The following is a 20305-nucleotide window of genomic DNA, read 5'->3' as shown; positions in this document are numbered from 1 at the left end:
TTCTTTTTACTATTTAAAGGCTCAAAATTTGAAAATTCTAATAAATTAAAGGTCCAGTTTTCACAATTACTATAGAAAATATTTTTTTACAGTACAGGGCCTAATTATATTTTGAGCCGGTCTTGCCTCTGAATTCCGGCTTCCGACCTCTTGGTCGTGAGTTCTTCTTGCCTATGGGCCAAAAAGGAAAAAACTTTAATAAATGGAGTTTTTTTTCATATCTCAAGATATAACTAAATCTAATATAAATTTCGCTTAAAACTACATATATAAAAGACTAAAACCCTAGAAGGGAGATCCAACATTCAACAGATTAAGAGATAAATAACTAGAACTAAGAGTTATACACCAATATGTTGTATTCCTACTCTTAAGATTAAGAAAACACTGCTTTTGATCTCTTTAATTATCTTACTTCATATTTCTGTAGTGCCACGAAGGACTTTGCATTATTTTATCCTAACAATTATTATTTGACACTTCAAAGTTCAAACTAGATAATATACTTCAAAATGATTTTTAATATATTTTTTCAAATATAAGAGCAAGATAATTTGGTTTATATTAAGTTAATAGACATAATATTCAACCAAGAAATATCGTGATCAATTAAGACAACATGGAAAAAGTGTTGTAGATTATATAGTGCTTGCATTGATTTCAAATAGGCAACGACGGGGTGTGAAATTAGCTTACACCGGAATATGGTCATACGACTCAATCCACTGTTTTGAATTGGAACCCTATAAACTTAAATCCAAAGATACTATTCATGATTAAACTAGTGACTGAGTATTCTGGTAAACCTTCTTGTAATCCTATAATGCACACTGGTAGAACATTCACGGAATTTTTTGTGAAGCAGTTTGTTATAATCTGTATCACAAATATAAGCCATGCATGCACACTGGATAGAACATAGGAACAAACTTTCCCTATATTTTGATCATTTTCCAGTGACCTCACAAACTACAACTATTGGTTTTCAACTTTTTTACTCACTTTTCTTGGTGTCATTATGTACCCTTAAGCCACCAAATTTTTAACCTACTAGTCCATGATCACCTCTAATGTTTTCACTGATGAGTATCGATTTAAATAACGTTTACAGCTGCATAAATTTTGCACCGTACTAGTAACGATCCAGTAAAAAAAAGGTAAACTAATTTGGTACTGTTACAAATACGAAGTAGACCAAGATATGAATACTATAGATACTGATGTTAAGATGATCGCAAAGAAGTATACAGTACTCTTGTATCACAGCTCTAATAATAACCTCTGATGAAGCTTCTTCCGAGCCTTATGATGTTTCTGTAGTATCGTATCTATGGCACACGTCTTCAACTACACATTACATTACAAGCCAAAACCTGCGGATCAGGTTGTTGGTCTTGTGGTCATAGACGAGCCTCGTCCCACTGGAAGAACTCCTGAGAAAGAATCTTCTGGTTCTTCCTCTTCTGAAAGAGCTGCACATCAGAGAGATTTGAGTTTTTCAATCCACAACTGATCGCATAACTGTTTTTCTCAAGAGATTGTCATACTTACCGGTAACGTCTTCGCCAGCTTGAGCCCCAGCAATTCCGATGCAGGAGTACAAAGAGTCCTCGTCCACTTTCAATTGATTATAAGCAACGTATATGTCCTCGATTGAAGCAGCTTCGTATAAGGAAGTAAGTTCTTTAATGCATGACAGTTCCTAATAGTCACAACAACCCCCATCAGAACAAGTCAAGCCAAAAACTGACACATCACAAAAACTTTTTACTTTTCCGAGCATGCAAAGTCAGTCTCACCTTCCTCGGAACAGAGGAGGCCTGCAAGTGAGCTAATAGATTAAGCCAATAGGCGTTGGACTTGAGTTCAGCTTCGTGTCTCATAAGAAGAGTTCGCTTTGCCTATTGATTGACAAACAAACACTACTTTCCGTTAAGAAAGAAAACAAACTAACAATAGCTGAAGATGAGAAGGCAAAAGAGACAACTAACCCGATCCAACTCCCTTGGAGCAATTTGATTGCTATGCAAACCTCTAAGAACGCTCTTGCAGGCATCAACAGCTTTGAACACCTGAAAAGGGCATTGAGAAACTTTGTAAAGGAAAGTGTTGACAAAAGGTGCAGTACATCTATGGTAAGCAAAAGACAAAGACTGCACACACCTTGCCGGGAGTGGAAGTCACAGATATCACATACCACCCAAGATTCAACCTATCAAATAGGTTTAGCTCAAATGACACATCATATGTCAGTCCAAGAGAGTCTCTTACTGTCGTGAATAGCCTGCGATGAATGACGTAAATTTCCTCTTTCAGCAATGGGTTGAAGATAAGATTTATCTAAAGTAATAGGTACATAGAAGCAGAGCAACCTTAGGCTCTAAAGTACATTCTCTGAACCATCATTTTTGACACTAGATAAAAAAGCGTTCATCTCCTAGACACTAATTAATAATGGACATGACCCAAATCAGGTACTAAGCAGCATAGAAACTCAGATTTCGAATAATAAGAGTTACCTTGAGTTTATAATTTCTGCCAGTAGACCCATTGAAATTCCAAAGAAAAGAGGGTGGGAACGAAGCTTTTTTTGCAACTCTCTGTCGCTTCCGTCTAGCAACTGGTCCTCTGATTTCAAAAGTCCATCTGCAATTTTGTTGTGTTCAAATGAAATACTGTAAGCTACTTATCTTAGAGCTAACCGCTAAAATGATACATTTCTGGTGGATGAGAGACGAGACGAGACAAGAACTAGACCTATACACAAAACTACTACACTATACGACTCCTAGATTTATGTGTAAGTTACCATGAGCAACAGAATGCTTGCTAACAGACTGAAAAAGGTCATCCCCGTCAACTGTAAAGCCCCAACGATTTGGCGCTGGTCCCGCAATGTATGCGCATGCTCTCTCATCAGTATCCTTCACGAATACCTGTCCAGGTTTAATATGTGTCAATACATCCTGCTTGGATCACACATATCTAAGGATATGGGAAAACCAAAGAGAAGAACTAGAAAGTGCCTTGCACTACTGCTTTGTTCCTGACCTGTTGAAATTGCAAGCCATCTGTTGGTTGGCGAAATACAATAGGCTCAGACCCTAGTGGTTTTGCAGAATCATGGCTAGCTTTAACAGTACCAAGGTAATCAAGGACACAACGCTCAATTTCCTCCTCTGAGAAGTCCCCCACAATGCTTACCTGAAGTAAACCACATATTTTTTTTTTTATGAAATCCAATTAAATGAATATTACTCAAGCAAATATAAGCGCTAAAGTTTGAGATATTACCTCCATATTTTCCCCAACAAAATGACTCATGACCGCGTCTTTCACAGATTCTAGATTCAAGCTCTGTAATGACTTAGGTGTCGGCTCAATAAAGCGCTCATCACCGTTTAGCATTGCGGTCATGAGTTTATGAGCAGTCGCACGCTCCAAGCTTTTGGGAATTGATCTATAATACGAAAGATATAGCTGCCGTGCTCGATCAAATGCATCTTCCAACCATACACTATGCTGCAATGCCAAAGAATTAATAAAAAACACAGCGAATTAATAAGAAAACAAGAGTCAGAAACGCTACACAGCATTTACAGCTTATTAGTTATAATCCACTACCTCAAGCACCATGTGAAGCAGCTGAAAAGCGGCTTGCATTCCATTGTCCCTCAGAGTAAATCGGAACTCCATTGCAATGAATTCCTCAGTTGACTCCAACGAGCAGTTTATTAAATGATTTACACAGAAAAGCTCCACCTAACGGAAATTAAATGGCTTTCAGATCAGCTTATATCTTTTTTTTAAGTACTAAGTAAGAAATCACTATGCAGTTGGTCAACAGCTTAACTTGCCTGCTCCCTTGAAAAGTCTCCAACTCGACCACCCTCGCTCAGTGTACGAACACCAACAACCACGGCTCCTTTGGAATCTGATGTTTCAGCAGCTCGGCCACCACCAACAATAAGCCGCATGACACCGGCCCGAGACTCGGTCTGTGATATCTGTATTAAAGAAGGAAAATTTCAAGGGGATGGTTTACATATCTATCTGCAAATTGTAGTATCAATCAACACCACAGTTTGTAACATTTCTATATAGTTTCTTTTCCTTCGAGCCCATAATTACTTACCAAGAAACATGGAATTTCTGCTAAAACTAAACATATTTTTAAAAGAATGTTTAAAACTGCGATTTGTATGCTGAGAGCATAAGACAATACAAAACTGAGAAAACAGCTTATAATGTGGAAAGAAAACGATGTTACCGAGGTGTTTCTTAGAATACTATGCAATGGGGAAAAAATACAAAATGTACCTTGAAATTTACAGGTATCCCATTGGATAGGCGAAGCTGAGTGATGCCGGTCTCTTTGTCATGCAATTTGGTTACGCCTGACCCAGGAATAGGGACAAAACATGGGTTTCGCTGCAAGGTTAACTCTTGTAATTGTGATTGAGAGATCAATTCTTTTGGCACCTCTAACTGCAAAGATGAAGGGAAAAAAAAACTGACTGAGAACTATCCTTTGATCTAGACTTGAATTATGTGAAGTTAAAATCAAATAAGTTCCAAACGAAAGATTACCTCAGGCTCAGCTTCAATGGGTGCTAGTAATCCTGATTTGACAGAATCCAATATTTCGCTGGGAGTTATATTGAAATCACTCTCATCAACCCCCTCGCCATGCATTTTTGTGGGAACACAAGCAACTATTGCTGCAGGAAGAGGTGCAGTGGGCTTTCCAAAATCAGAAACAAATTCTAATACCTTGGCGCCAACAGTGTTTACCTGGACAGGAAACGCATAAAAAAATAAGAGAAAACTAATTCCAATATTATAAAATAAAATTAATATGATGATATGGAGGAATAGAAATTCCACAGTTATTGATGAGCATTTTGTTGATAAACACCAGGAATTTCGAAATAAACATTCACTTTTCGTGTCACATTCTACATGAAAAGCTAATAAGAATAAATGGAACTGTGAAGCCTACCTCTTCAAGCGTAACAGTCCCAGCGACAGCAACCAAGGTCTCATGTCCTTGCGTCTGATCCATAACCGTGTGACCTAGTGCATCACTTTCCATTATAAAGTCCAGGTTATCAACAGACGACACATTATCAATCATAGCTGCAAGATGTTCGCTATCTTTTAAAAGAGCATCCATGTAACGTGTAAGTTCACCCTTGGTAACACCAAATTCTTTGAGTCTTCGAACCTAGGGAGTAGAATTACATGTTAAATATAGCCGAACGAGTTCTCATAAGCAAATAAAAACTGACAAATGGCTTCGACCATCTCTTTAGCTTATGAATTCAACCAATATATTTGACACCAAGTCCAAATTATCGGTTCAACCAAACAGAACAACAGTATTCACTACGGCGAAAAGTGAGAGCAAAGATATAAGCAAACCTCTTGGACAGCAACTTTTACAGCATTTTGCCAATTTTTGGGCTCTGCGGTGACAGTAAGAGTCGTAACAGTGCATCCTTCCCTTCCTGAATCACTATGGTCCAGTTCGACTGAGGTAAATGGCGGATTTGAACTCTGAAAGGTACACAAATAACATCAACAAATTTACGGCAGTACTAACTCCCATTAGATTGACCACTTTTAAAATACTTAAAGGGCGACCAATTTACTTTACAAAAAGCTAAGTTGCATGCACATTACAAGAAAATGAGAACATTTTTTTTCTTCTCGAGAAAAATCTGAGAACAAATGTCTTTAAGCAAGGCAACATCCTAAATCATCATAAGCCATACCTTGTATCTTGTGTTAATTCGAAAATGTAGAGCAGAGAGAAATATTCTTTTCATCAGAACATTTCGCAGGTCACCAAATGTCTGAACCTTGCTTACAGGTATCTGCAGGCAGACCAAAAAAACTTGTAAAAATTCATAGAACTCTACCACCCTAACGTGGGCTGTGTCAAAGTCAAAAGATTATAAACAAAACCTTGCAGAACATGTTGATTGCAAAATTTTGAAGAAGCTCATGCTTAAATATCTGCGGAGGCTTAAGATCAACACTGGTTCCAGGAAGCGACCAATTATGCTCCACCGGAGGACGAATTGCATGTCTTTCTCTTTTAATGATCTTGGATTGATCAGCAGTATTTGTTCTCTCTTGGGAAAAGGTTCCACCAAGACCAGCTGGTAGCTTCGGGACAAGAAAATTAGCCATGGCACCGAAGGCACCAGGCGTAGAAGAAGTGGGTGTTGCCTCATTATCCAAACCAGTTTTTCCAAACACAGCCTGTGCAAGAGCGATGGTCCAAGTCAAGATAGGGTAAGATAGACTAGGAAGCATAAATCAACGCATATCGACTAAAGAGAAAAAGAACATGCAAAAGAAATGTAAAGACAATATCATTACTTCAATATTGTGGACAATCCGAGGTATATTGTCAATGTCTCCCACAATATATAACGTGGCATTCGCTGGGAAGTACCATCGCTCGTGGAATTTCCTGATTTTGTCAACATCCCACTTCTTAATCTGCTCTTCCAATCCAATAGGGAACCTTTTACCCAACTTGTTCTCAGAATGAAGATGTTGCAACAACTTGTGTCAGGAAACAAAACACAATGCATCATTGACAACCCACCAAAAGAAAATTTATGCTGACATATAAAATACATTCTTCATGGATACCTGGCAGTCAACACGATACTCAATGGTATTCATCATCTGAAGTTCTGAAAGTATGGCTCGCCTTTCTTTCTCAACTCGAGAAGAGAGGAATTTGGGGTGAAAAGCTATCTGTAATCATTAGAGAAATAAGATTTTGTCCACCAAATGAATTATACCTATGAAATTTAGAGGGATTCTAATTTTCAGTACACAAACACTCAGGACATATCCCATGGGAAGAAATCATCTTAGATAGCAAAATCCATGATGTATACCTCATTCAAGGCGTCGAGCACCGATGGAAAGAGGTCGTCCTCAGAGTCCTGAAAAGTTTCAGCACTTCAATTAAAATGAAACTAGTAAATAAGGACACGCTCTCCAAATTATCACAATAACAAGTACAGACGACTCAAACAAAGAAACTGGTTTCAAGGTCAATCAACAAATACAGATAAATGCCAAACCCACTACTTTTGCTTGTGAAGATATATTATTTCCTATGCAACATTTAGATAAATATACATATAGAGTGAAGTCTTCGGAAGGATGTGGAGAGAAGAAAAAGAGTAATAAGTAGAAAAAGAAAAAAAAAAGAATGCAATAATTGGTAAAATCAATGTTATACTCTAAGCACCACAAGTCAGTCATACCACTATAAGGACCATATCTGTTAAAGCAAATACAGAGGAAATAAAAACCTGTAAAACTGAACTAACCAAAAGAAGCCAAAAATCAATAAATATGACAACCCGTAAACAAGAAAACAAACCTTTGTGTGCGTTGGAGAATGGATATGAAACACTGTATGGTGGAAATCAGTGTAGGCATTAGAGCGGGCACCTGTACCAAGAAGTTTCTCACGTTTCTTGCTCCCAAGAAACGCAACATGTTCTATCATATGAGCAATGCCTTGCTCATCATCTTCCTCATCAACCGACCCTACATGAACTTCCATGTGTGCCTCAAATCTAGCAATTGAGAAAGTTTCACCACATACGTTAGAAATAAGTGGAAAGACCTTAAAGGATCGAGAGTACAAATAAGCTTCATCTAGCCATTTTATTTTTTTTATTCATAGAAGATAAGTGATATATGGATATTATGTACGAGGAACCATTTTAATTATAACTTAAAGCAGCCTACACAATTTACCTGTTTGGAGGAACTTTGTTAGGCAAAATAAGATACCGAAGCCCATTTTTCAACTGACCCCTGTGCAACTTGGGATGAGAAGGAAGTTCACAACCAAGAAACGCTTCTAGCTCTGCCGCATCAATCTCAGGAGGCAATAGCTCCACATCTTGTCTCTCCTCAACAATACCATCTGGCCAGGCTGTGCCAGCAGCATGTGGCTCATCTGGTCCAACAGTTGCTCTTACAATCTGAGAAGGTTTGCCCTGCAAATGGTGGAGTCAAGTTAAACACAAGAAGCAAACAATAGAATCCAAATGAGATATTATACAGCTTACTAACCAGAGAAGAAGACTTCCTGGACAAAGGAAATGAAGATGCGTCCAGGAAAGCTCCTGGTAACGATCTTCTTCTGATCCCTGGTTGAGTCTTTCTACAGGTAAGACAGAAACTACGTCCCTGAGAAAGCGATGGCTGAGTAACTCTCTCCCCCAGCACAATGTTCCTCTTCCAACGTCCCTTGTTCGTAGTTTGCTTCGCCCTTTTTCACAAACAATACACAAAAAAAAATTAACATGCTCCAAATTATCAGGAGAAGAAACTAATCTCAACAAAGCAAGGATGTTAATTTTTCTAATCAGAATCTTAGCTCAATGAATAGATATAACGAAGAAGTTTGTGATTGAATACCAAAGACCGTTGTAAGGGATTAGAGACTGAGCTTCGACGCGAACACGGTGGTGCGCGGCGGGATTAAACCTAACTTTGCTGCGGCTATCTTTGATAAATCCAGAGCGGCGGCTATCTCGGGAGTTGAGAGGAGCTAGGATCGGGGAGAACTTGACGCCGGTGAAAATGGAGGAGGAGGATGAGGCCATCGCGTGTCGATGACGACTATAGAGGTGGAGGAAGAGACGGGAGATGAGGTTTACTACCTTTCTTTCTCTTCTCTAATTTCTTTTGGGCTTTATTTTTAATTGGTGCCAAAATATTTCTGGCTTCTCCTTTTAGATATTTATTTATCGCGCACTATTTTTATTTTTATTTTTGGTAATCAATTTTATTTTTTGGTAATAGAAAAATATTCGGAGTAAATTCTGAATTTTGGTCTAGTCCAGCTAAAACCCTAACCTGTTTAATTATAGGAAACATGGGCCTGTATGATGAATAGATATAAGTAATTGGGCTCCTCCGCGTTTAAATGAATCTATGAGCTATACTGCTGCGGAACGTGGTCCCCGGACCCTATGACCAATCCCGCCCATTCTATAACTGCTTACAGAGTTACAGCTAAACGATCTAGGCATTTTTATACCAATGCGAGGTTCTAGGCTTCGGTTACAAGCAAAAGTGGTTTTATTAGCCACTATCAACAGAAGACATTTTGTATAAGCATGAAGAATCATGTTTTTGGCTCATTAAGCATTAGTGTCGTTCGTGTGCTTAAGAATATTGAAGTTAAAGTGATAAAACTCATTAGTGTCATTTGTGTGCGTGAGAAGATTGAAGTAACAAAAAAAAGGAGTAACAGTGATAAAACTAAATGTAACCAAAACCAAATCCAAACAAATCGATCTCAAATGTAAACAAAAATAAAACACCAATCAAGATAACAAATCAAACTTCATCCTTGGTACATCATTTTGAATAGGAAAAATGAGAATATGAACACTAACACATCAAATTTGAGATAACACTATTTGCAGTCTTATTTTGTTGTTGGACATTTTTAAGTTACAAATTGATCCTTAAAATGATATAGTTTTGTTTATACCTAAACTATTATATATATATATATATATATATATATATATATGTGTGTTTTATACTTTGCAAATCATTAATACTTTCATTAATAAAATTATAAGATGATATAAATTATTGTATATTCTATTAAAAGCTAAACTTATGTGTGATATATATAGATTTAGTAAAAATAAAATTATTGTTGGGTAAATTTGTAAGTTTTTAAAATGAAAAAAATAATATTAGAATTAATAAGTATCAAAAAAGAACATTTTAATAATATTTTTTGATGGAAAAAAATAAAAGAATCATATTCGAAAAATTCAAATTCATTTTTAAGTTTACAACATGTTAAAGGAAAAATGAGGATAATCATTGGAAATTTGCTTAAAATGATTACTGATATATGGAATGTCCCTCAAAAATATTAAAATATGTGGGTGAAGTTGAGCGAAAAAGATATCAAAGTAATTAGCAGTAACTTTTCAACTTTCTGATATGATGTTATCCTGTCACATGTCGCATTGTTAATCAAGCGATTCGGTTCTATGTTTTTTTTTCGTGAGTGTTTTAAACAACTTTTTTTGAGAAAATGTTTTATAAAACTTTTTTTTTTTGAACTGAAGTTTTATATAACTTTGTACTACCATCTTCATGTATATGCCAAAAAAAAAATTGTATATGCCACCACATATTCTTTTTCTGATATCAATATGACTCCTCTGTGATAAGTTTCTTTTGGGTTTTGTGAGATACTTAAAACATTTGCTTCGGGTCATTTTCTGTACTTTTTCTTGAGCTTTTTGTCATTAGATTTCCTAAATATTTCTCAGTTAAAAGAAATTACTTTTCAAAAGGAAAATCCAAAAAAAGTTTTGGCTGAAGTGTGTCATAAGATATCCAGAAAAGATTTCAGTTCAAAGACATTTTGTTTTGTTTTGGCATAAAGAAAAATTCTGGTGCTAAAAACTGCTGATATCACGTGGCCACGCATCCAGGAACGTACGCAATCAAAGATGTACGTGGCCCATTTCTATCTTTTTCTTTTATAGTTTACATAATGATAATGATAATGCCCTCAATTCAAAGAGTAAGATATATATAAGAGATGGGAAAAAAACCTCGTAGGTTCCCTTACACACATCGTATGAAATCGTACGCCATAGACTTATCAAAGTCAAGTAGAAGGTTACTTAAACCGGTCGTCAAATCAAATGACATCACAAAACGTGGTAAAAGCTCCATCAGGAGTCAGGACCGACACGTGAATTACAAAATTACCCCTAGTCTTATGAACTTGACTTTTTTGTAGCAGTCTAATCATTATAGGGAGGAAACTTCCCGGCCACCTCTGCGCAACCGCCCTTCTTTAAAAATTCCCCCAGTTTATTCAAACCCGTGTTTTAACCGGTGAACAATCAAGAACCCCCCCCCCCCCCCCCTCCGTACACGCATTCATATATATCACTATATATAACCTTAACATCTAAGGAATTTTCATCAAGAATCCATTTCAAATCTTCCAAATCTAATTTCAATTTCCGTTGACAAAAAAAAAACATTCAACTTCCGAAATGACTCTTGCGAACATCAAGAAATCTCCCTTGGCTAGACTGCGCAGTAAGCTATCCTCAAGAAAATCAGAACCGTCCGTGGAGGAAGAGGAAGCGAGAAGCAGCACTAGCAGCAACAGAAGCAGCTCGTTAAATGTGGACGAGCTAAGAACCGTGTTTGACTACATAGACGCAAACTCGGACGGGAAAATCTCCGGGACCGAGCTGCAGAGCTGCGTCAGCCTCTTGGGCGGCGCGTTGTCTTCGCGCGAGGCGGAGGAGGTCGTGAAGATCTCAGACGTCGACGGCGACGGGCTTATGGATTTCGAGGAGTTTTTGAAGCTGATGGAAGGAGAAGACGGTAGCGACGAGGAGAGGAGGAAGGAGCTGAGAGAGGCTTTTCGGATGTACGTGACGGAGGGGGAAGAGTTTATTACGGCGGCGAGTTTACGGAGGACGCTGAGTCGACTCGGGGAGTCGTGTACGGTTGATGCATGTAAGGTGATGATCCGTGGGTTTGATCAGAACGGTGATGGAGTTCTCAGCTTCGACGAGTTTCTTCTGATGATGCGATGAGATTCATGTATCTCTATTTTATCAAATTCTTTTATTCAAATTCTATTATTCTTTTGTATCGCGCAGGGCCATGCGGGGAATAGTAGGGTGCATGTATAATTTTTGTTATTATTCTGCTGTCACCAAACCTTTCCCGCATTGCTCTGCACCAGTTTTCATTCAAACCCTCATTTGATCCATATGTCATTTTACATACTTCTTAGTAAAACCTATTTTGTAATATTGTTTGGTTATTTCTCTTCTGTTCTTTTGTTATTGACATTTGGTCTTACATTTCGTGTGTATCTTAACTGAACCAATGGCTAGAGCCAAAATTTCATAAATGAGAGTATACTAAAGGATATATGATCATTTGGTGCATGTGCAAGTATAGTTGACAAACATGATTAATAATCCAAAGACCTATGGAAAATTGATTATAAGAGCAACTCCAACAATGAGTTCTAAATGAAGTTTTCACCGTTAATAAACTAGTAAAATTAAAAGAGAGAACAAATATTTTTTTTTACGTTAGAACTATTAAAAATCTGTTACGAACATCAACAGGCATGTCATTCACCCAGTATTTTAACAGAGTTTAAGAAATTAAAATAAAAATTAATCACTGTAATATTAATAACTTTTAATATATATTAATACAATCAAAAATTATATTTGTCTTTATATATACATATGTTTTAAAAAAAAAAATTTGACTAAAGATTATCTCGTAACTATATTGATATTTATTTTAGGGTTTAAATGGAAACATGCGAAATCATTACGCTAATAACAAAATATATAGATATATAAATATATGTAAATATTTTTGTTACTACTATTATGGTGCAGATAAAAAAATAAGCTTTACAGACCGCGGTGCACCATAGACAGTAGTAAAGTTATGAATAACAAAAATTAGAAAAATTAGAGAGTAAAAAAGTAAGTTACTACTGTTACGAAAATTAACGAAATCAAATAATTATAAACTAGATCTCGATCCACGCAACCACGCGGGTTTATGTTTTCATTATTTTTATATAAATATTTTGTTTTCAATTCTAAATTGGTATATATTATAATATATATGTGTCTATCAATTTTTAAAACATAATAATTTTACGGTATATTTTTCTCATTGAATAGATTATTTCAAACTTTCACATGTACTTGTATCTTCTTCTATATATATATTTTCGGATTATTATTTCATTATTAAAATCGTAACTATATATATAAAGATTAGTAAAATATTTTTTTATTGTCATATTCAAAGATATTGTAACATTTCACAAAATTAGAAAGTTTTTTAAAAATAAAAAATTTCGCTTCACAGATTTATATTATCGAGTAAATAATTAAACATTTAGTTTTTATTTAATTTTTAAAATAAACTATATAGTTTAAAATTTGTTTTCATTGATTTAAGGTAATAAAGATTAATCGTTGTTAGATAATATGATTTTTGTCATTTAAAAAAAAACCTTTATAATTTTAAAAATTAACATCGACAAATATTTAAATATTTAACATATGGAGGTATAATATTTATTACAACATTAACTTATATATATATATATTTAATTTATACTATCTATAAATTTAATAGATCATCTATTGTTTAAATTCAATTATTGATAGTCCAATAAAAAATTCTCGTAGACCCAAAATTTTAATGATAAGATTAGAAATTAAATGGAACATGACTATTTTTTAGGAATAGGTGCATTAGGTCTATTTTTTAAAAAATCACACATGAATCAAAGTTGTGACTTCTGTTTTAATATATAAGATAAGTATTGAGTGACTAAGATAAAAAAAAATTCATTTAGATATAATATAATACATTTTGTTAATATTAAATTCTGAGACCCATATTTTCTAAATAGGTTTATTTTAGAGTTATGTCACAGATCATATAAATATTATATAAATATAAATATAGAAACAAAATCCGTACAAAGTGCAGATTGAACATTAGAAAAATGTTAAAACAAAACTAAAATTTATTTTATGAATATATATTATTTGTAAAAAAAATTAAATTAGTTACAAAAAATAAAATGATTTTTAAAATTATTATTTTATCAAATTAAAATTATAAATTAATGGATAATCTTTACAATTTTTGTTTAAAACTAATATTTACACTCAAGCGATGAATATATTTGACATCTCAATATAAATATTTAATATCAATTCAAAAGTTTAATTGAAAAAAAAAACTAAATCTCTAAAGATATTAAAAAACTAAAACTAATAGTTATAACATATTATTTCTCAGGTAAACATCTTTTATATGTTAATTGAGGAGCATTACAACTATTAAGTGTAGTCACATGTTATTACGAGAAAGATTTTCAGAATTCTAGAAAAATAGGTTGGTCATCTAATTATATATTATACTATTTATTAAATTAATTATCAAAGTGATTAGTAATGCATATTTAAAATATATTTTTTTTAAACGACTATAAATTATTATAGGTGTTGAATGTCTTACAATGAAAATTTTAAGAACAATTGTTTTATTTATTTTTGTTATAAATGGATACAAATAATCATATGAATATGAATATGAAGTAGGGCTGTTCAATATGGTAAAACCGAACCGTACCGAACCGAACCGAACCGAAATAGACAATATGGTTTGGTTTTGGTATATACCATATAAACCGAATGGATATAATTTTATAAAAACCGTAGGATTTGGATATGGTTTGGTATATAACCGATTAAACCGAATAAACCGAACAAAATCGATTAAAAATAGAAACATGTAAATATGTATCTATTTTATAACAATACATGAAAATCTATTTGTTACATAAGTTAAATTTGTGTTAATAACTATTACCATAATTTTATAGTAATAAAAAATCTTAATTTGTAAAACACTTGAACTATAACTAAATAACAATACATCGCAATTCATACATCTTATTTTCTAAGTCTTTTTTTTATCTTTTTGATTTATTTTAGTCTTCACTAAATTAATATGAAGATTATAAATTTGATGGATAATAATTAATGGAAAAATTTCAATTGAAAAAGTATGACTTTAATGAACACTAAATATGGAAGAGTGGAAAAACTTTTCTTTCATGTTTCTGTTTTGTTTCATATTTTTATTTTCAAAATTTTAAGTTTTGATTTTAGTTAAAGATTTGATTATTTTATTTGATGGTAGAAACATTTTTATTCTTTTGTTCATTTATTTGAACATGTAATATATTTTTAATAAATGACTGTGTTGACAATATGACTAAAATTCATATAATATGATCTCAAACAAAATAATTATGTTTTTTGATATAAAACCGAATAAACCAAAAACCGACGGTATACAAACCGAACCGAACCGAAGTAAATATGGATTTAGAATGGTAGTTATATTTTACTAACCGAAATACCGAAAACCAAAAAAAACCGAACCGAAACCGAACCGATATCCGGATTGAACACCCCTAATATGAAGTATCAATTAATAGATACTCAGATTAAATATATATATTTTTAATATAGCTTAAATTATACTATATGCTATATAAAATATATAAATACGTTAATTTCAAAATTTACATTGAAAATGTATTGAGACTTGAATATTTTAATTTTAAAATTTGCATTGAATTTTTTAAAATAATTATAAATTACTAGAGCTATTACAAATCTCACGATGTAAATTTTGTGATTAATGGTTTACATTTATTTACTTTGAATTATTTGTTGACTCGAGTTTGATTATATACATAATTTACTCGCTTTTCAATTATTTAGTATATTTATTATTTTGTAATAGTAAATAAACACAAAATAAATAAATATATATAAAAAGAATTTATATGTATAATTTTCATTCGGCTCTCAATGCACGGATCTTACCTTAGTACATACTTATAAATAAAAAAATTTGGCTCATGACTCAATTCAAAGCGAATGATCTTTGCAATAAATCTAAATTGAATAAAGAAATTAACATGATTTAAAAATCAATAACAAAAATAATTAGGTAAGCAAGTGCATCTCAAAATAATTAGCTGAAGCACGAGTCATCGAACTTTCACTTTTGTAAAGGTAGTTAATAGATTCACAATCACTGGGGAAGAAAAGAAAATTTCAGAATCAAAACGACGGTAAAAAAAAAAAAAAAATTCATCCGACAATTAAGCCGCGAGAAGAAGCTAGAGAGCGCTGCGAGGAACGCAACAGTGCCAGGTTCACAAATCCCAACGGTAAACTGCAAAAGGCGAAGGAGAGACAGAGAGAGAGTGAGGACTGCTTCCTTCTTTCCATCCATGGCTGCTTCTTCCGATCTCCATTACATCCTTCTCTCCTTGTGGTGCTTTTCGTTCCTCTCTACGGCGACAGCAGAAGATTCTCCGATCATCACTCGTATCGCTTTCGGATCATGCGCTAATCAAAGCGCTCCACAGGTACATCCCATCCACCCTCCGTTCGATTTCGCCGTTTCTTGAATCTGTTCTTTGATTCCGATGTAGCCGATTTGGGAAGCGATAAACAAGTACGATCCACAAGTGTTCATTTGGCTGGGTGACAACATCTACGGAGACATCAGAAAACCTAACAGATTGTTTGGGAAAGAGAGAACCATTGGGCCGTGGAGGAACTCTCCCAGGTTCGTGCCTTCCTCAGAGGAGGAAATGAAGGTGAGATACGCCAAGGCCAAGGCTAACCCTGGCTACTCTCGCCTCCTTAGAAACGCTAGAGTTGTCGGCACTTGGGATGACCATGACTACGGTTTGAACGACGCTGGCAAAGAGTTTGATCGTAAAGCCATTAACCAGAGACTCATGCTTGATTTCTTGGATGAGCCTCTTGATAGCCCAAGGAGAAAGCAAGCTGGTGTTTATGCTTCTTATACGTTTGGTCCATCTAACAAGAGAGTCAAGGTTAAAACACATTCACGTATGGTTTCCTGTTTTATTGTTTATGAATGGAGTGTGATTGTTATGTATCTTCAGGTTATAGTTTTGGATACTAGATATCATAGAGACCCTTTGCGTAGTGACGGGAGTATCTTGGGTGATACTCAGTGGGGATGGCTTGAGGAAGAGTTAAGAGGTCCTCGCAGCGAGATTACTATCATAGCTTCCTCTGTTCAGGTAATATCAAATCTTTCGGCTACCACTGGGCCACTGTTTTATATGGAATCGTGGGGCCGTTTTCCAAAGGAAAGGAAACGTCTTTTCCAACTTATAGATGATACCAAGAGAAATGGAGTTATATTCATCAGTGGAGATGTTCATTTCGGAGAGATCACGAGATACGATTGTGCTGTTGGTTACCCTTTATATGATGTCACCTCCAGTGGTCTTGTGCAGTCTGTTGAGAAAGTTTTCCCTCGTCCCTTGCGTTTCGTCGTTAGGCTTCTCTTTTGGTATACACCAAACACGATGAGAGTTACCAATGATAACTGCAGATATAAGTCTTGCACTTACGGTATATACTCACCACTTATGATTGTTTTTTTCTCTTCTCATAAACTGTGGATGCTTAGATTGTACATTGCTATCCATCTCTTTTGGTTGATTGTCTCTGGTTTTAATGAATTTGAACAAGTGTAGCGTTCTCATAGATTTGGTATTCTCAGAGCAGCAATGATGCTCTTTTGGTGATGATATCTTAAAAATTACTGGCAGGGCAACAAAATTTTGGAGCAATATCGATAGATTGGGATGCAAATCCGGCGACCGTAAGGCTCGAGATCAGAGATGTTAATGGACTCACAGCACTAAGCACAAATGTCTCACTATCCGAACTCCAACCGCGAGGCTCAAAGTCCTTGACAGATCCAACGACAAAGGGAAAGTCCCAACGGCATTGCACCCTTGAAGCTGAGTTGCAAGGAATAACCAGATACAGATTGGCAGTTCTCGTCTACTTCATCATTACTGGTATGTTACTCTTCCCTATTACTAATGTTAGTAGGTTGGTTCGGACCGGTTCAAAGAATGTTGAAGAGTACTGATGTTTTTTATTTTATGTTGGGGACAGTCTTGGTAATGGCGTTAGTTGGACTGCTCATTGGAGTTGTGCTGACCATAACAGCATGCGTTTATAAATGCAAGGTCGACTGATTCTTGATTTTTGTTCCGGTAAATGCCTTTGCGTTTTTCATAATACAACAAAATGTTTACATTCTTATAACTTAAATTGATATTAGCTTAGTCTGTTTCGTGATTACTTATTTACTTAAAGAGTAGTGGGATGGTATGAGCACATAGCTTTTGATATTGAAATGGGAATTCAAAGATTGATGCTGCTTTTGATACGTGTGTTTTATGGGATGGTAAACGGGTACTTGAACTAACATGACAATAAAAAGGCTGAAAAAAAATGCATAATTCAAAGATAACTCAAAGTTTTATCAGTCGCATGGATAGTTTTCCATAGGTTGCTAACTTTTGATACTTCTGCAACGTTTTGCATTTTTAATTGCCATTTTGCAGTCAGTTCGATACTTTCTTCTCCAAATCAGTCTAATATCTAAAAAGTCTCTCTACAAAAACTAGAAACAATCTAAAAGATAGACTGAATCAATAACATTAGTTGACAAAAAAAAAGAAGACTGAATCAATAAATACTTAAAACAAATGTTAGGATAGACAAAACACCGTTCAAATTAAAGTGACTTATATATTCAAATATTCTGCAAAAACCAAAGATATTCATATTATTCAAATTTTAACATCCATTTACATTTACATATATATATATATATATATATATATATATATATATATATATATATATATATAAGTTGATACAGCCGTGCTACTCAGTTAAGAAACAATCAAACCAAAACAGACAGTTTCACATTGACATTTGAGGGAATGTAACGACATACTGAGGGAAGATAATCATAAAACAAACATTTTATCTATAACTAGTCGACACTTGCAATATCAAACTTCAAATGGATAATTTTTCTATAGAAATCAAAACATAGTGTACTGTTTATAATTCAAGTACACCTTAAACATGGCGCATTGTGCGAGCACGATTTGTTTAAAAAAAATAATAATACTCTCAACCATTTCAAACTACTTTTTCAAATTTCCTAGGTTTACAGGACTTCTTCAGCGCCTAAACTCATCTATAAATTCATCTCATTGTCTTTATATGTTTCTTACCTCTCAACTAAAACCAAACTACAAAAAGAAACACTTCTCTAATTCCGGGAACCATTTCACTTAATATATGGCAATGAAGAGTCTCTCCTTTCTTGCGATTCTATCTCTTCTGGCCTTAACACTTCCATTAGTCATTTCCTCTGACCCAAGCCCCCTTCAAGACTTTTGTATTGGCGTCAACAACCCAGCAAATGGCGGTATGCACATGACTATATTTCCTAGTATCTTTTCTTTTCATTTTGTCATTCATTTATCATTTCTTACTCTCTTTTTTGTTACTATTATCAGTTTTTGTGAACGGAAAGTTTTGCAAGGACCCAAAGCTCGCGACGGCGGATGACTTCTTTTTCGCAGGGCTTCACAATGCAAGAGCAGTAACTAATGCAGTCGGTTCAAATGTGACAGCCGTCAATGTTAACAACCTTCCAGGATTAAACACCCTTGGAATCTCTCTTGTCCGTATAGACTATGGAGTGCAAGGGCAGAACCCGCCTCATACTCACCCACGTGCCACGGAGATCCTGGTTCTCCAAGAAGGAACACTTTTGGTAGGTTTTGTCTCATCAAATGGAGACGGAAATCGCCTCTTCACCAAAACACTGAAGCAAGGTGATGTATTTGTGTTTCCAGAAGGACTCATCCATTTCCAGTTTAACGTGGGGCGGTCTCCAGCGGTTGCATTCGCTGCTTTGAGCAGCCAAAACCCGGGTGTTATCACTATTGCCAACACCGTGTTTGGGTCTAACCCACCTATAAACCCGAATGTTCTTGCTAGGGCTTTCCAGTTGGATCCTAGGGTTGTTATGGATCTACAGAACAAGTTCTGAATATCATCATGATTTAACATTGTGTGTTTTGAATTATTTCATTTCATGTATTCGTCTAAATAAGGATCGTGTATTTGTCCGTTCATTGTAATGTAATGCTATGTTGTTTGTTGCTTTTATCTTCAACTTCCTCAATGACCCACTTGTTTTTATTTCATCAACAATGAATTTTGTATTCGTGATACATTTTTCAAACGAAACAATTAATTCTGGTTTAGATGATTAATAATATGACATAGTTTTTTTTTTTTTTTTTTGAACTTAATATGACATAGTTATGACTTACGATGAAAAAAACAATGTTGTTAAACAATATAATGTGTTATATATAACAAACAAAACTAGAGTTTGACGCGTGATTTTGGTTACAGTTTTTATTTATTGACATTTTGTATTTGCATTCCATGTGTTGAATGATATTTCTCTGATCAATATTTGAGCTTGAACGTTTATAGTTGAAAGTTTAATATTTTGACGTAGCTTTAAAACCCCACAATTGTTTTTTGTTTATCAAAAACATATTCAGTAAAATTGAAATTTTATGTACTTTATATATCTATATATATATATAATTGTCTGCCTCTCTCCTAGGCCATCCAGCTGGAAACTCGCTCTCTGAGGGGTTGACACGTGTCCGCTTTTCCTGAAACGCGCCGCATCATTTAAACTTATTAATAATGGGCCTTAT

At 34.7% G+C, this 20305-nt stretch overlaps 4 protein-coding genes across 4 annotated transcripts; 3 read left to right on the top strand and 1 right to left on the bottom strand.

Moving 5' to 3' along the window:
- Positions 1-1061: 1061 nt before the first annotated feature.
- Positions 1062-8764, bottom strand: LOC111200950 (stromal processing peptidase, chloroplastic). The gene is made up of 24 exons (XM_022692600.2): positions 8470-8764; positions 8122-8320; positions 7801-8045; positions 7418-7616; positions 6924-6971; positions 6670-6777; positions 6391-6579; positions 5971-6270; positions 5778-5879; positions 5425-5559; positions 5003-5227; positions 4591-4794; positions 4321-4488; positions 3858-4007; positions 3625-3762; positions 3295-3522; positions 3052-3204; positions 2810-2936; positions 2520-2646; positions 2164-2284; positions 1992-2072; positions 1800-1901; positions 1552-1702; positions 1062-1472 (listed from the first exon to the last, which is right to left on the bottom strand). The coding sequence occupies exons 1-24, from the start codon at positions 8655-8657 to the stop codon at positions 1381-1383; spliced, it is 3780 nt and encodes a 1259-aa protein (XP_022548321.2). The 5' UTR covers positions 8658-8764; the 3' UTR covers positions 1062-1380.
- A 2117-nt stretch (positions 8765-10881) lies between these two features.
- LOC106431604 (calcium-binding protein CML37-like) lies at positions 10882-11927 on the top strand. The gene has a single exon (XM_013872400.3). It carries the CDS (start codon positions 11100-11102, stop codon positions 11652-11654), a length of 555 nt encoding a protein of 184 aa, XP_013727854.3. The 5' UTR covers positions 10882-11099; the 3' UTR covers positions 11655-11927.
- A 3735-nt stretch (positions 11928-15662) lies between these two features.
- LOC111200949 (alkaline phosphatase D) lies at positions 15663-17859 on the top strand. The gene is made up of 5 exons (XM_048739954.1): positions 15663-16069; positions 16136-16546; positions 16619-17096; positions 17297-17551; positions 17652-17859. Exons 1-5 carry the CDS (start codon positions 15932-15934, stop codon positions 17732-17734), a joined length of 1365 nt encoding a protein of 454 aa, XP_048595911.1. The 5' UTR covers positions 15663-15931; the 3' UTR covers positions 17735-17859.
- A 606-nt stretch (positions 17860-18465) lies between these two features.
- LOC111200514 (germin-like protein subfamily 1 member 11) lies at positions 18466-19736 on the top strand. The gene is made up of 2 exons (XM_022691731.2): positions 18466-18987; positions 19079-19736. Exons 1-2 carry the CDS (start codon positions 18858-18860, stop codon positions 19615-19617), a joined length of 669 nt encoding a protein of 222 aa, XP_022547452.2. The 5' UTR covers positions 18466-18857; the 3' UTR covers positions 19618-19736.
- The last annotated feature ends 569 nt before the right edge of the window (positions 19737-20305 follow it).

Source organism: Brassica napus, chromosome A9 (genome assembly GCF_020379485.1).
Source record: "Brassica napus cultivar Da-Ae chromosome A9, Da-Ae, whole genome shotgun sequence".
NCBI classification, from domain to species: domain Eukaryota; kingdom Viridiplantae; phylum Streptophyta; class Magnoliopsida; order Brassicales; family Brassicaceae; genus Brassica; species Brassica napus.
Note: the sequence above shows the minus strand (reverse complement) of the source record. Positions and strands in the feature narration are given on the sequence as shown.